The 15,652-nt window shown below is 46.2% G+C and overlaps 1 protein-coding gene across 8 annotated transcripts in view; it reads left to right on the top strand.

The window, feature by feature from the left end:
• TAMM41 (TAM41 mitochondrial translocator assembly and maintenance homolog) overlaps nucleotides 1–15,652 on the top strand; it is a 60,577-nt gene that overhangs the window by 17,443 nt on the left and 27,482 nt on the right. For all 8 annotated transcript variants that reach the window (XM_025215148.1, XM_025215151.1, XM_025215150.1 and 5 more), the window contains exons 3-5: nucleotides 3,808–3,900; nucleotides 9,384–9,534; nucleotides 14,060–14,205. In XM_025215148.1, coding sequence (XP_025070933.1) covers nucleotides 3,808–3,900; nucleotides 9,384–9,534; nucleotides 14,060–14,205 — 390 coding nt within the window. The remainder of the gene's footprint in view (nucleotides 1–3,807; nucleotides 3,901–9,383; nucleotides 9,535–14,059; nucleotides 14,206–15,652) is intronic.

Raw genomic sequence — 15,652 nt, 5'->3', positions numbered from 1 at the left:
TTGCTCCCCCCTCCCCTGGGGTTGTTCAAGAGTAGGTTAGATACGCATCTAGCTGGGGTCATCTAGACCCAGCCCTCTTCCCTGCCTATGCAGGGGGTCGGACTCGATGATCTATTGAGGTCCCTTCTGACCCTAACATCTATGAGTCCCTGGGCCAGACCGGTGGTACTCGTCCGGAAGCAGGATGGGACTATCCGGTTCTGTGTGGACTACAGGAAGCTTAATGCTATTACCGCCCCTGATGCGTACCCTATGCCCAGGATGGACACTTTGCTGGATCGCCTGGGCCCAGCCAAGGTGATCTCTACTCTCGATCTGTCTAAAGGATTTTGGCAGATGGCACTGGACCCGGATGCCATAGCCAAGTCTGCCTTTACCACACCTATAGGGCTATATGAGTTCACAGTTTTACCTTTCGGTATGCGCAACTCTCCCGCCTCTTTCCAGAGACTGATTAATAATCTGTTGCAAGGATGTGAGCAGTTTGCCATGGCTTACGTTGATGACATCGCCATCTTCAGTCAGGATTTTGAGTCGCACCTGATTCACCTGACCACCGTGTTAGGTAAGATCAAGCAAGCTGGTCTTACTGTGAAAGCCAAAAAGTGCCAGTGGGCACTATCTGAGGTAGTCTACTTGGGTCATCGTGTGGGTGGAGGTCATATTGCTCCCTTGTGGGACAAGATCGAGACCATCAAATACTGGCCGCCTCCACAAACCAAGAAGCGAGTCAGAGCCTTCCTGGGCCTGGCGGGTTACTACCGAAGATTTGTCCCTGGGTTTGGGGCATCCGCCGCCCTACTGCACAAGCTGACCAAGAAGGGCAGCCCGGACCTGGTGGTTTGGAAGCAGGGGTGCCAGGAAGCATTTGACACCCTCAAGGCTGCCCTGGTCAAACAACCAATCCTGAAGGCACTGCTCTATGATAAACCCTTCTATGTGACAACGGATGCCTCCGACGCAGGACTAGGAGCTATACTCTTACAGGAGCACCAAGAGACACGGCAACCCATGGTGTACCTCAGCTGGAAGTTAATCCCTCGGGAGCGGAACCTGTCATCCATCGAGAAGGAGTGCTTGGCAATCGTCTGGGCACTGAGCAAGCTGAAGCCCTATTTATGGGGACAACAGTTCACCGTCCTGTCGGACCATGCCCCACTGCAGTGGTTGCAGACCATGCAAAACACTTAATGCCAAGCTGCAGCGATGGGCCTGGCAGCTTCAAGAGTTCAACTTCACTGTGGAGCACATCAAGGGAAGCCAGAATGTGATAGCAGATGCCTTGTCACAAAAGGACACTGGGTAGTGGGTCCTCTGGGCTTAGGACTAGTGAAGAGATCACTAGTGTAAGACTGCCCATCAAGTTTTATGGTTTCTGTATGTTATTGTTATAACTCGTTCCATGTTTCAGGTTTTCTTTTTTTTCCCTCTTCTTCTGGCATCCCGTGGGAACTCCCTGACCTGACACGCCCGGACCCACGGCCCTGAGAGGCCCTGTGTCCGGGCTTATAAAGAGCGGGGGGGGGGGGGCGAGAAGTGTGGCAGAAAGGCCACCGTCTGTGCCCCTCTCCAGAAATCTGTCTGTGCTAGCGTGAGAGGCTGGGGTTGAATTCCTCAGGGCGGGGATCTACATGACAAAAGTCTGGTGCCTTGGAGGCAGATGCTCTGGTCACCTGAGGGGGGGAAGCTCTCTCTTCATAACCGCTTGCTCAGAGTGACCTGCCTCCAGAGGGAAACTCCAACCACCTCTGGATGATGCATGTGAGTAAGCTACTCGAGATCAGACTAGATATTTAGCTTACAGTAACTCAGATGCGTGTTCAAACAGCTACCTCAGTCACACTGGTTTGCTCTATGGGATTCCTCTGATATTGCTCTACCTTTTACTCTGTTTCCGCCCTACCCCCTGTAATCAATAAAGTTCTCGTTGTGACCGGTGTGGGAGACTTATTGAGGGGTGGGTCTAAATTATGCCTAGGAGGCCCCTTAGGTCAGTGGACTAAGGGAGGCTTCCCTAATAAGCCCCTGACTTGGGGAAGTGTCCCAAGTGCTGGTATTGGGTCTAGTACCCATTGGACGATCAGGCCTGTGTTTTCCAAGGTGCGCAGAGCCAGAATTGAGTCCAGAGCCTTGGATGGTGGCAGTGGGAACCCCAGGCTAGCGGGTGTGCTCCAGGGAAGGGGTCGGCCGGATGTGAGGCACCCCAGGGAGGGCACTCGGAGCCTGGAAGGTGGTTGCGTGCTGTGAGGTGGGCGGTTCAACACAGGAGCGCCCCCTACTGGCCTGCCACAGGAGACACCATCTTATAGAGTTTGCATCCCCTTGTCAACCTCACAGGTAACATGGCTGCAGAAAGACGCGTCAGCAAGCACCTCTTGCAGCTGCTACAAGTATTACCATTCCCCAGTATAGGTGGCAATGGAAACTGGTGATACTTGATGATAGGGATGAGCAGGAGTAGCTGCAGTAGAGGCTGCACCAATACCTCCCCTTGCAGCAGCATGAGGCTGATGAGAGGACTTGCATCCACATTAACCTCCTGACTGCTAGCTGTTTTAATGCTTCTCTGTCCATGGTGGCAAAGCTTCTTACCCCAGTAAGAGCTGAACTTCCAGCTTACCTGTCAGCATCATGGGTGGAGTCAGCTGTGGCCAGAGCAGGTTAACCTGCAAGGGGTGTAGCCCATGGACCTATGTAAATCACAGCAGAAGCCCTGCCCCTGCCCCTCTGCTGCTGAGTGGCTAAGGCAAAAACCACAGCATTAATTGCCTCTTGGCTACTCAGCAGCAATGGGGTGGAGGGTGTGTGGCAAAAAGAGCGAGATTAAAGGCACCACTGGGTTGCAAACTGCTGCATTTTAGGTAGGTTGCTACCAATGGACCAATTGAGTTTGCCATCCCTGCTGTATAGGTATTAGAAAATTTATTAAATTGACTATTAATTTCTTTGTTTGGACTCTGTAAATGTGGCAGCCACTGACACTTCAGGTTTTGTCATTTGGCACTTCTGAGGGAATGCCAGTCCTGGTAGTATTTCTTATTTTAACAGTAGGTTATATTTTGAATGTGTGCTCTTTTGAAAGATTCTACCAAATGCAAATATATGTGGACCTTAAATTGCAGGTGCACAGAACCATCAATAGGACTTCATTATTTTTGTTTCTGACTGTTACAGTACTTAAATTTAATAGCAACTTCCTTTAAAGAATCCTGTATTGTTTTACAAATAGTAATGAATTCTGATTTCCTCCTTTCAAATGTGCCTCCATTCTCATTTTTACAAACATGGTCATAGACCCCTTAATTTCCTTACTGTGTTGTGGTGTAACAGCAAAAATCTTTCCGATTCCAAGCACCATTCTAAAGAAAAAGTAGTTTGTTTACAGTTAATTTTAGCTGTCAAATAATTGATTGGATAGAATTCCTATTACAATGTTACTGATATTTGGCTATGGGCTTTTCCCTGCTGTCTGACCTTTGCTGCCACAACTTGGTGGGACAGTTTTATGGAGAAAGTAGAAGCCGTGCTCAGCTAGGCATTTGTCTACAGTGCCAGCACAGGAATTTTTTTGTGCTATGACTAGACATTGGAAAACAACTCTTTATGTTAAACCTCTTGGTGCAGTTCTAGAGAACTAAAAATGAAACTATTTCAGTGATGAGGAAAGCCTTTAATTTTTGTGAACTTCATATTTTATTTTAGTTTTATTTTCCAGGAATTAATGACTACATTACCAAATAACCTTTAATGTAATGCAGCCAGCATATAATGTTCAATTGTTTGAGGTCTACTCCTTTGCTTTTTCAGATGATAAAATATGGTGTAATTGGCACAAAGTTCTTGATTGAAGATTTGCTTCACTGGAAAACTCTCTATGTTGCTGGACGCCTACAAAAGCCGGTAACTACATTGATTTGTTTAGTGCCTTGTACTTTAAATATGGAAATACAGAAAAGAAAAAAATCAGATGCCATAGAAGGTAGTAGGGGTGTAGGTTGTAGTTGTGTTGGTCTAAGGATATAGGTGGACAAGGTTCTTTAGGTGAATCTGATATCTTTTATTAGACCAACTTAAAATTTGTCTGCTTATAGAAAGTAGGGTTAATTTTCAGGTGATCACACTCTCTCTAAGGCAGTACTTAACTGTTCATCCATGGACTAGGGGATACCGTTCTGCTGGAGCACAGCCTTTCAAATAGGAAATAAAGTAGAAGTTACTAGATAGACTACCACATTTTAGCTAAATCTGGGCATAGCATTTGTAGCATCTTGGTCAGATCATGTTTTAAATAGCTGGATTGTACTTGAGTATTTGTAAAAGGATAGTATGGTATTAATTATGACATACATTTCAGGATTAGTTGTAATTTAGTGTAGCTAAGAAACTGATATTTTTCAGAAAGAAAGCTGCTTTTCCATACCAATATAATCTATCTCATTGTATTATTACCACACCTCCGTTCAGTGATATGGACTGTGTTACATCAGGGATGCTTGGATAGCCTCTCTGCAGGTCAGCATTGTATGAAACGTTTCTTAAATGTATACTTAAGCATTCTGTTAGACCTCTAGGTGGCAGCTAGTCTGAGTTAAGTGGGAGAGAGAGCTAATTTCAAAACTCAGGAAAAAGTGTGAGAAGTTGCCTTTATTAGTGTAAAAAAAATCAGTAGCAGGAAGCTTAAACGGTTAAGTGTTTACCTGAACCTGGATTTTTTTTTTAAAGGTTTCTTTCATTTTGAACCCTCATCCTCTCCAATAAATGTATTATATTTTTAACTTTTTTGCTGGAGCTTTTGGTCTATTCTGCTTACAATGGGTATAGCTTGGCCATGCTATGAATCCCTTATTTACCTCAGAGGAAGTTGTGCACTAAAATGTACAAAACATTTTGGCACTCTACATTTAAATGCTCTTAACAATAAGTAGCCAGAGACCTTTTCATGCATGTGTTTTTAATAAGCAGGAAGAAGTATTGGTCCAAATCCTTTTTATTAAGTTAATGAGAGTTCTAGCAAGCTAAAGACTTTGTATTTAATTCCATTGTTCCACTATAGGTATGTAGCTGAAGACTTGAACCCTCTCTCCTTGTATCCATCCACATGTAGAGCCAGAATATATAGAGTTAATCACCTATTAGGCAATTGGAACTTGAAACAATGTCACTTACACAAGTTATTAGCAAACCTTCTGTTTATTAACCTTCCAATTATTTTTGGTAAAGTTTTTTTCTTTTGGTGGTGGCAGGTCCACCACTTGTTTGACATTCTATTCTGGTCTGTAAGTCCTTAGAATGAAAGGTTTTCCCTCTGTAAAATATAAAACATTTCCCTGAATCAAGAGAAATCAGGGGGAACATTATACTTAGATCATATCAAGTTATTTTCTTTTTTACAAAGCTGAGAAATTTGTACACTAAGCTTCATGGTAAGGATATAATAAAAATATGAATTCTATATTTTTGCATATATACCATGTGTATAATATGAATTTTTGCAAGTACACACCATTTTACTATCTTTTGAAAATTTTGGCTCCTCCAAATGCTCTAATAATATATCTGCCTCAGTCACCAGTTTCTTGTGGAACATGAGCTATTTAATAGTTTTTGAAAAGGTGTTTTTTTTAAACACCCTTAAACATCTGTTTTATATTTCCAATAACTACAGTGTCTGCTGAGAGTTAGTTGTCTTAACTATTGATTCCATGTACTGTAACAGTACTCAAGTGCTTCCTAAAAATGAACTTTGCTTAAGTTTGTAGAAGTAGTTCACTTCAGTGCTCTGTGCTTTAGCAGAAGCTAAAGAAATAATAGTTTTCATTTTATAGCAGTGGTACTCAACCTTTTTGTCCCACAGGCTGGATGAGTGGGACCCAGTCAGTCTACAGGCCAGATCCAGCTGATGAGCCCTATGTGCAGGGGTGTAGAGGGAGGTGGGGGAGGCAGCCAGCCTGACCCCAACCTGGTCACAAAGGGGGAAGAGGGTGTGGGATGGCTGGATTTGGCCCGTGGGCCAGGAGGTCAAATACCCCTGATTTATAGAAGTCTTACAATTATAGGTTAGTACTAAAAAGAGGAATTTTCCCATGTTTTTCAATTGTCAATTCATAGGAAAAGCAAACATACGGAAGCAGGGCTGTGTTTATCTAGGAAGGGAGCTAATGTGTGTAAAGGTCTGCTTCATGCATGTGTTAGAGCAGCATCAAAGGAGCCTGTAAAGGGAAAAAATGTAGATTGAAGATCCTGTTGGCTTTCTACAAAGAGAATTTTTATCTCAAGCCATCCTTCCTGCCTGCCTCCTATATGTTACTATTGGGTGGTAGTCTGCTTTTTATTTCTTTCCTATTCAGCAGGGATCCTGGCTTTCTATGATTTAAAAAAAATCCAAAATTTTACGATAAAGAATCCAAGACTCGTGTTTTTCCGTGATATTAAAATGAAATGCCATATACAAATTGCTTTAAAATTGTAAATATATCAGATATGCATACATGCATATAAATATATCCGATATATTTACAATTTAAAATTCTATAGGCAACCCCCACTTTAACGTGGTTTCACTTAGCGCTATAGCGCTCATTTAAAATTAATGCCTAATTTCAATTAGCGCTGAGCCAGTTTCACTATAGTGCTCAGTGAAGCAGCAGCAGCGGCAAGAAACGGTGAGTGGCAGCGAGTAGGTGGCCTCCAGCAGGGACCCAGGGCAGGGCAGCAGGAGCAGGGTGGGGGTGGGGAGAAGCGGCAGGGGCAAGAAACAGCAAGTGGAGGGGCAGGCGTGAGTGCGGGGCACCTGCCAGGGTGCCGGAGCCGGCAGGAGCATGGGCCACGGGATGGCACATGGGGCTGGAGAAGTGGAGAAAAGCAGTGAGTATGGGGCCCCGTAGTGCCGGAGCCGGCAGGAGTGCGAGCTGTGGGCTGGTACATGGAGCAGCCAGCAGGCAGGCGGAGAGGTGGGGAGAGGCAGCGGCGGTGGTGAGAAGCTACGGTAAGCAGCAGTCACCAATTATTTCTATTTACATTAATGCCTATGGGGAAATGAGTTTCGCTTAACATGGTTCTGCTTAACGCTTGGTTTTCCCAGAACCAATTAAGAGCATTAAGTGGGGGTTGCCTGTGTATGTATCAAATTTTGTGTGTGTATTACCAGGGTGCATCTACATGTATGCTTTAATGCTCAGTAACCTATTTTACTATGCATTAAAGTGTTGTGTAAAAAATCTGTGCAAATAGGCTACTGCACATTAAGCGTCACTTCAAAAGCATGCACTTTCGCTACTGCACGTTAGGGCAGCCTAATGCACATCTATTTCGTACCTCCAACATGAGGCACTAAATAAATGTGCACTAGGCTTCCCTAATGCGCAGTAGTGAAAGTACCACTTTTTTAATGTGTTAGGAAAAGCACATTAAAGCGCATGTAGATGCATCCCCAGTGCCTCAATCATTATAATTTAAAAAATTCTAAATACCTATATATTTTGGGGTTTTATTTTGGTTTGTTTATCTTTGAAAATCAGAGCTCCCCCTGCCCCTTCTCATCAGGATGTGGGTCCAACTGAGGCTGTCCTGTCCTGCTGCTTTGTGGCATTGAGCAGCCCTGATATGCCAGTACCTCTCGCTCCCAAGCCATAGCTCCCCCCAGGTCTTCCAGTGTGACCCACACGCCTCTGCCCTTCCACTGCCAGCCCTGCCAGCATAATTTGCAGGCGTAGCTGGCCTTAGGAGTAGGCAGTGAAGGCAACTGCCCAGGGCACCAAAGTATGGGGGGAATGTCACACCACCGCAGGGCAGGCCCCACCTCAGCTGGGGTGGGGCAGAGGGAGGAGGCAGTAAGCTGGAGGTGCCCACTATTCCCAACCCACAGCTCCCTGCCCCCCAGTATGGGGTGGGGGTGTGGGGTAGTAGGGGTGCTCGAGCATAGGTGATGCCACAGGCAATGTGTTATGAGAGCCTGGGAGGGCACATGCTCCACCCTCAGATTTCTTTCCCACAGTGGGGCACAGTGCTGTAGCCAAGCTGGACCGGCACTAGGTAGAAGCCACCTCTGCAGCCCAGCAGGCAGGCCCCGGCACGGAAGGCAGAGTTGGATGCTGGGATTCGTTGCTGCTGCTGCCACAGCAAGCCCCACAACAGCTGTGCCACCATGGTGAAGCTTCCCCTGCCCACCACTGCAGTGGGGAGGCAGAAGCCACCCCCACTGTGGTGGCAAGCAGAGGGTACGTTACCTTCACAGTGTGGCTGATGCAACCATTGCCGTGAGCCCTGCAATGAGTCTCACTGCCCACCTCCACCCTCCTGTGCTGGCTTCTGCCTACTGAGCTACAGAGGTAGTTCCTACCACTGATGACAGCCTGTGCCCCACTGAGAGTGCAGAAATCTTGGGGGGCATGTACCCCCTACCCCCTCCATGTCCACCCAGCACATTGACACTGGTGCTCAACCCTTCCCCAGGAGTGTACACAGTGGTGAGGAGCAGACTTCATGCTCCTTCCCTCTCCTTCCCCTTCCCCCACAGACAAGCTGCCTGTGGCTCTGTGCCACTCCCTGGCCAAGGCCCTTGCAGTTGCACATTCTAGCCCTAGGCACCACACAGCACCCTCAGCCACTAAACCTGCCCTGCTCCCTCCCTCACCACGTGGGCTTAGTGTGAGCCGCCACCTCCATTTCCCAAGTTGTGTGTGTCACCACTCCTCCACCACACACACACACACACACGCACACACACCCCCTATGGCCCCCCTCCTATAGACTTACCTGCAGGCAGCTGTGGGAGCTGCTGTCCACCATGCTGCCTGGGGCTCTGTTACCAGCCATTTGCATGTGTGCATGCATACACATAACCATGCTACCCTCTGCCTCTTATCACCCTCCTCCCACTCTCCTCAGTCCCAAGCAGCCCCTTGCAGGTTGGAACTCTGTCAGCCTGCAAGGGGGAGCCCATAGTTTCCCACATTTTTCTCCTTTAAAGGAAAAAATCCATGTTTTCCCATGGCAAACAGAAAACCCAGATCCCTGCTAATCAGATATGATATTTTCCTTTTGATGCAGGTAGAATTATTATTTTAACTAACCTGCTTTTTTTCTAAATCAAGGAAAAGGAAAGAGCCACACAGAAGCTAAAGAGGATCTGATACTTTTTATTTATAACAGTCTTGTAATTATAACCTGGCACTAAAAATGGGGATTTAATACAGATATTAGACCCTTTTGGCTTAATTGCACTGTATTATGCATAAATGATCTCTTACCATTAACTTTATATTTATATTTTCCTTTGGCTGGAGTGATACTTTTCAATAGTTCTGTCTTCAACAGAAGTTGCTTCATGAAATCTTGCTTTTGAATGCTCTTGTTTGTTTGTTTGTTTGTTTTTCCCCCCCCAGGTAAAAATTCTGACCCAAAATGAGAATGGCAAGCTACAAGCTGCCCTTGTTAGCAATTTGAAGAGTGCAGTCACAGCAGCCTTTCTCATGTTGCCAGAAAGTTTCTGTGAAGAAGATCTCTATATGCAGATTGCAGGACTTTCCTACTCTGGTTAGTGTATACGTTTATAACCTCCTTTGAGGAGTAAAGCCTGTGTTTGGGGGAGTCTCATATATTGTAGGTGGAGCTGTAGTAATTCATGTACGTTGCTAGGGATAGTAGGAAGTCTGAGCCATAAACTCAAGAGTAAGTAGGCCTTGGTGAGACTATTAAATCTTTAATGTGGCCTGATTCTGCATGTGAATTTGGTGACAGTTTTGGTATTGATTTCAGTTGAAAGAATCACTGTCCCATTACGTGTGCCAACATTTCATGCTCTGGTAACTTTGTGAGATTTTGGTTCCAAGGGAGATAAATTGAAAAGTATAACTCAATCCAAAGGGAAAAAATAAATATAAAATTAATGTAAGATCACTTGTGTATATTATAATGCAATTAAGCAAAGGGGGTCTAATTTCTATATAAAATTTTCATTTTTAGTACTAGCAATGAAAATGGTTTGGGGGGCTAGGGCATATGACTATGAGGAGATACTGGGGGAACTGGGCTTATAGAACAGAAGTTACACACAAACTGGTTTAAACGATCATAAACTGGTTTAAACATGTAACAAAACAGAAGTTCAGTCCAAATAAACCTCTTTCAAAATGGCTGAAACTGGTTTAAGATAAACCTGGCTGAATGTAGTATTAGACTTAACTGATTTAGGTCATACCGGTTTACAGAACTTCTGTCTTAGACCCCTTCCTGGTTTAAGTTAACTTGCAGTCCCCCAACATCCCAGGATGCTTTGCAACCCTGGGCTGGACTAGGCTGGGCTGTCTGCTCCAGCAGAGCAAGTTTGGCCCCAACCCTCTCCTCCCTAGCCAGAGTACTATCACTGCTCTGGCTGGCTGAGAAGGGAGCAGGGGTGGGAAACCCAGTAGCTTGAGGGGAAGGGAGGGGTTTAATCCCCCCCCTGTCCCCATTCCCACTGGCATAGGACCCCAGCCAGGGTCTGCCTGGCTGCTCGTGGGTACTGCTTGAGCAAGCCGTGGTGCTCCAGCTTCTTCGATTCTTCTTTCACTGTCTTTAACAGCTTTTCCTTTTCTTGCGTCTCTTTAGTTAAAGCTTTGTGTGTCAATAGTAACCTTCCAGAATGATTTGTTTCTTTTGTCTTTTTATTCACCCAAGGTTTATATACTCAGACTCTGAGAGGACCGCGGGTCACAAAATTGTACAAACACACCTGGTCGACAGAATATATTCTTACTCCAAAAATCTGGAGCTCTTTTTCTTATTGTCCACTTTTCTAGTTCCAGTGCTCTTATCTCATCAAGCCTACCATATCAAGTCAATCCAAAAAGAAGTCAAGTCCTGAATTCCAACTTCATCTGTACTCCCTCCCTTGCAAAACCAGTTTGGCAAGTTTAAGTGACTGAGCCCTGGAACAGATTTCACAATCCTCAACAGCTCTAAGTTCAAGCAGCCTCCAGTGTCTAAGTCCAGCATTAAACAACATTTCCAAGTCCTGTGCACAGTGAAGTCTCTCATTCCAAACAAATTTAATAGTACCCACCCAGGGAAGGGGAAAGCTTCAGCGCTCCTGCAGTGAACAGGGGTGGGGGTGCTGGGGATGCTTGGCAAGGGCTGCTGCCCCCCTCCTCCTCCAGGCAGACCTCAGCTGGGGATGATGCAGGCCAGGGTGGGGTTTAAGTCCCTCCTCAATCATACTCAGCCTGGCCACGGCCCCCTGAGCTCAGCTTCCCTCTAGCCTTCTGGCCACTGCCAAAGGAAAGGGAGGGCTCTAGTACTCCCCAGCTTCTAACTTGAGCCACTGCAGGCATGTGACTGCGTTTCCGGAATCAAAAGTGAATGTCTTTGTTTGCTTGTCAGTTCAACCTATGCAGGTTAAACTAACCTGCAAAGATTGAATCAATTCGGGCTTGGGCTTTTTGAATGTCTGTACTTAGGCATTTAGTCTGCATAAGAGAAGACTGAGCAGGGGATTTGATAGCGTCCTTCAGCCACCTGAAGGGTGGTTCCAAAGAGAAGGAAGCCTAGACTGTTCTCAGTGGTGACAGATGACAGAACAAGGAGCAATGGTCTCAAGTTGCAGCAAGGGAAGTTTAGATTGAATATTAGGAAAAAATCTTTCTTACTAGGAGGGAGGTGAAGCAGTGGAACAAGTTACCTAGAGATATGATGGCATCTCTGTCCTTCGAGGTTTTTAAGGCCCAGCTTGACAAAGCCCTGTCTGGAATGATCTTGTTGGGGACAGTCCTGCTTTGAGCAGGGGGTTGGACTAGATGACCTTCTGAGGGCCCTTCCAACCCTAATTTTCTGTGATTCTATGAATGGCTTTCTGATAAAGCTGTGATAGCCACTTTATGCTTGCAGACCACAAAAACGATACTTTTTCTGTAAAACTTCTAAAAGTAATGTTCCTTTTTGTAGGTACACAAAACTGTTTCTCAAGACTACCTGGCCTGCAAACTTGAAAAAATTTGCCTTAGATAATAGGAAAATGACCTCATTTTCATATTGAGGTGTCCTGAACTGAAAATTCTGTTTTCAGTGTTTCAAGGGCTTGAAAATAAACTAGGTTCTTTTCTCCACTGGGAAAGGGTGAATCTGATTTGTGTCTTAGCCCTGGGGTGTCAAACATATGGCCTTTAGGCTGGATTTAGCCCATGGAGGTGCTCTGTCCAGCCTGTTGGACTACCAGCAGGCCACTAGAAGTTGCAAGGCATGGCCGGGAAGACTGGCCTACTTAAGAATCCAGGACCCTTGGGCCCCAGTAGACATGGATGAACAGTGGCTGACCCACCTCTGGTCACCCTCTGGCCACTTTGCCTGTCAATACTGCTATGATCCTATCTCCCCAGCACTGGCCCCAGCTGCAATTCCCAAGCTTGAGCTGCCACTGCAGCATAGGGTGTGCAGCAGCAGCAGCTCTGGCTTCAGTACAGGGCTCACAGCAGGGGCTGGAGCTGCTATTACATGTCCTGGGTCAGAGCTGGAGCTGCTGATGTGGCCACCAGAGCTGCTTCTATGTGCTCCAGGTTGGAACCAGAACTGTTACCCACACTTCCTCATGCCCTGTGCTGGGTCCAGTCCGGAAGGAGCCCCATGGTTTGAATCTGGCCCAGGTCACAAAATGAATTTGACAGCTCTATCTTAGCTGATCCATTCCCCTCCCCCAGCCCCTCCATCTGTAGTTTTTCCAGTGTTTGAGACTTCCTATGATCCTAAATTAGCCAGTGAATCAGAATGATGATTCTTGCTAGCGATGAGTTTTGCTTGACTTGTACAGAATGGTGAGTCAGCCTTTGTGCGTGGATAATGTTCCTTCTCAGGCTGAGAGAGAATGGAGGAAACTAATTGTCTTACCATGTAAATTCTAGAACACTTGCCAAAAGTAGCAGCTGACAGTCCAGACAATAACTGTGTACACTGTTGAAGAACTTGTTAGAGTCTAACTAATGTCATAACCTAATGTGGTGGGTCCAGATCCTAAAGTCCTTATTGAAATTGATAGACACCTTGCTTTAGGCAAAAACTGAGTAACTTTTGTCTGTCTTACAGATGATTAGGCAGGTGGAAAAGAATAAAAGCATAAACAGTTGAGCTCCTAAACTTTCTCCTTAATTGAAGATTTTTTTTATCCCGTAAATTTTAGCCTTCTCAAATAATGAAACATGAAAAAATTATAAAAACTCCTGCTAAAGGGACTTACTAAAATATGCTATTTAAAAGATCATTAACTAATCTTCTAGAGGTGTACCAATACATTGGTCCATTGCTGCTTATTAAAAAGCAAATTTATTGTGGAGCAAAATACACGTAGATTACTTTGTAGTAGTATTCTGTGGCATGCATGTTATGTGGCCACATCTTTTCTTGCAAGTTGCACCTTAGGGGAGGTTACTTTAGTCATGAAATAAAAAAGTGCAGATCATTAAAAATGCAGAAAGTCAAAAAAAACGAATCAAATTTGTTCCCTTGCAGTTTTGTGATAGGGTTCTTTGCCGGCAGCTTTTGCTTGAGAAGGTGACATCAGTCATAATATGATGCTGATTGCTGGTATCTGTGCTCCAAATTCTGCCCTCAGAATGGAAGCAGTCCTGCATTATCTCTCTACCCATGCTGTTTTTGGGGTGCTTTATAACTATACTTGATTGCTTGCTGCAACTGTTGCATAAATGTGAAAAACTTACACAAGTTAAAGGTGTGTGCATCTTTTTTTCTCCCACCTTGGAGACATGGGCTGAGGGTGTTTAATTTAGAGGGATAGGAAGAGTGTTTGGTGTTTTTTTTTGTTTTGAGGGGGAGGAGGGGTTAGCAAAATGTGAACACTGGGCTTTTGGCAGAATAGCATGATAAAGGACCAGGTCCCGTCTTTGACAAGTGTCTGAAGAGTATTTCATTATTAGAAGATGCACTCCGTCGGGGAGTGCATGTGGCTTGAAAATATTTAAAGATTACAGTGTTTCAGATAACTTTGGTGACATTTTAATTTCCATTATATTCTGTTTCTTTGTGTTTTGGCTACTTAGGTTTAAGAGAATAAAGTGGTTTATTTTCTTTGATTTAGGTGACTTCAGAATGATAATTGGAGAAGACGGGTTAAAGGTGCAGAACATTGTGAAACCTAATGTGCCCCATTTTCAGAAGCTCTATGCTAACATATTACAGGACTGCCCTCAGGTAGTATACAAGCATCAGCTTGGAAGGCTGGAGGTAAGTGGTGCATGTTATACCTTTTTAAATCCACAAGAGAGAGTGCTTAATTCTTTGAGAGACTACAGGAATTACACCATGCACTTCTGTGACTTTTTGTGTATTTCCTCTGTCTCCCATATATTATTCTTGGATTAATCAGCGAAGGCAACAGCTGACAAACATGGCACAAATGCCAGTCGCTAAGACCAAGGCTTGGTTAACGCAAATAGTAATTAGTGTTCAGTTTATTGGGTCATTAACAGGATCAGCTTGGCAAGGGAACAGGTAAAGGGTGTTTTAAACGGGGATCAGCAACCCGCAGCACATGAGGCCATTTTGCTCGGTGCAGCATCACCAGCCCAGGCTCTGGACAGCTACTGCCAGCCATGGAGCCTGGGCTGCTCCCAACAGAGGCCTGAGAGGCTTCAAGCCTGCTGGAAGCAGCCCAGGCTCCATGGCTGGCAGAAGCTAAGGCTTGGCTGGCTACAGCCAGGAGGCTGCAGATAGCTGCTCTGGAGCCCCTGCATCAGTTCCATACAGCTGGTGGCTGCACACACACCTGAGAGCAGATGGCAGGGGAGGGGCCAGAGGCAGCACAACCCTGGCCCCTCCCCTGACATCCACTCAGGCACATGTGCAGCTACCAGCACAGAGGTGATTTGCAGCCTGCCTGCTGCCTGTCACAGGTGCCCAGAGCCCAGGCTGGCTACAAACAGCTGTGCCAGGCTCCAGAGCCCCGGCATCAGTTCTGTGCTGGCAGTGACAGCACGTGTGCCTCAGAGCAGACCGCAGGAGAGGAGCTGGGGTTCTGCTACCTCAGTCCCTTCCCCCACCGTCTGCTCTTGGGCTGGCACAGCCACTAGCACAGAGCTGATGTTAGGGCCCCAGAGCAGGGCAGCACCAGCCTCTTCCCAGTTGGACCAAGGCTGGGCTTAGCTGGGCTGGGAGGCTCTACCCCTCCCAGCACTGCTCCTGCCACCTGCCCCACTCCTGCTTGCTACGAGCCCAGCCCCTCCACTGGGGAGAGGCTGGCATTGCCCCTGCCAGGAGCACCGCGCCTTTGTGGGCTCAGCTGCGCAGGGAGGGCAGATGACAGCATTACTGAGAGGGGTGGCTACAGAGGGGCTAAGGCAAACTTTGGGGTTGTTAGCTTCCCTCCTGCACTGCCTCTGCAGCTGGCTGATGGGCGGGCTCTGGGCCAGGGCCTCAGCAAGTTATGCTGCAGCCTGGGTGCTGGCTCCCCAGAGAAGCACAGGGGCTGCAACAGGCCCAGGGTGTTGTCGGGTTGGACTTTGTCCTGCAGCCCAGTCGCCTAGCCGTGTGCGTGTGTCTGGTTCTGTGGTACATCTCTGGTTGTGTCTGGTTCTGTGCATTTCTATCTACATGTGTATGTCTGGTTCTGTGTGTGTGTGTGTGTGTGTGTGTGTCTGGTTCTCTCCTCTTTTTTTCTCTCTCTTTTTCTCTT

This window comes from Alligator sinensis, unplaced genomic scaffold (genome assembly GCF_000455745.1).
Source record: "Alligator sinensis unplaced genomic scaffold, ASM45574v1 scaffold1224_1, whole genome shotgun sequence".
Lineage (NCBI taxonomy): Eukaryota > Metazoa > Chordata > Crocodylia > Alligatoridae > Alligator > Alligator sinensis.
This window is presented reverse-complemented; position numbering and strand designations above follow the sequence as displayed.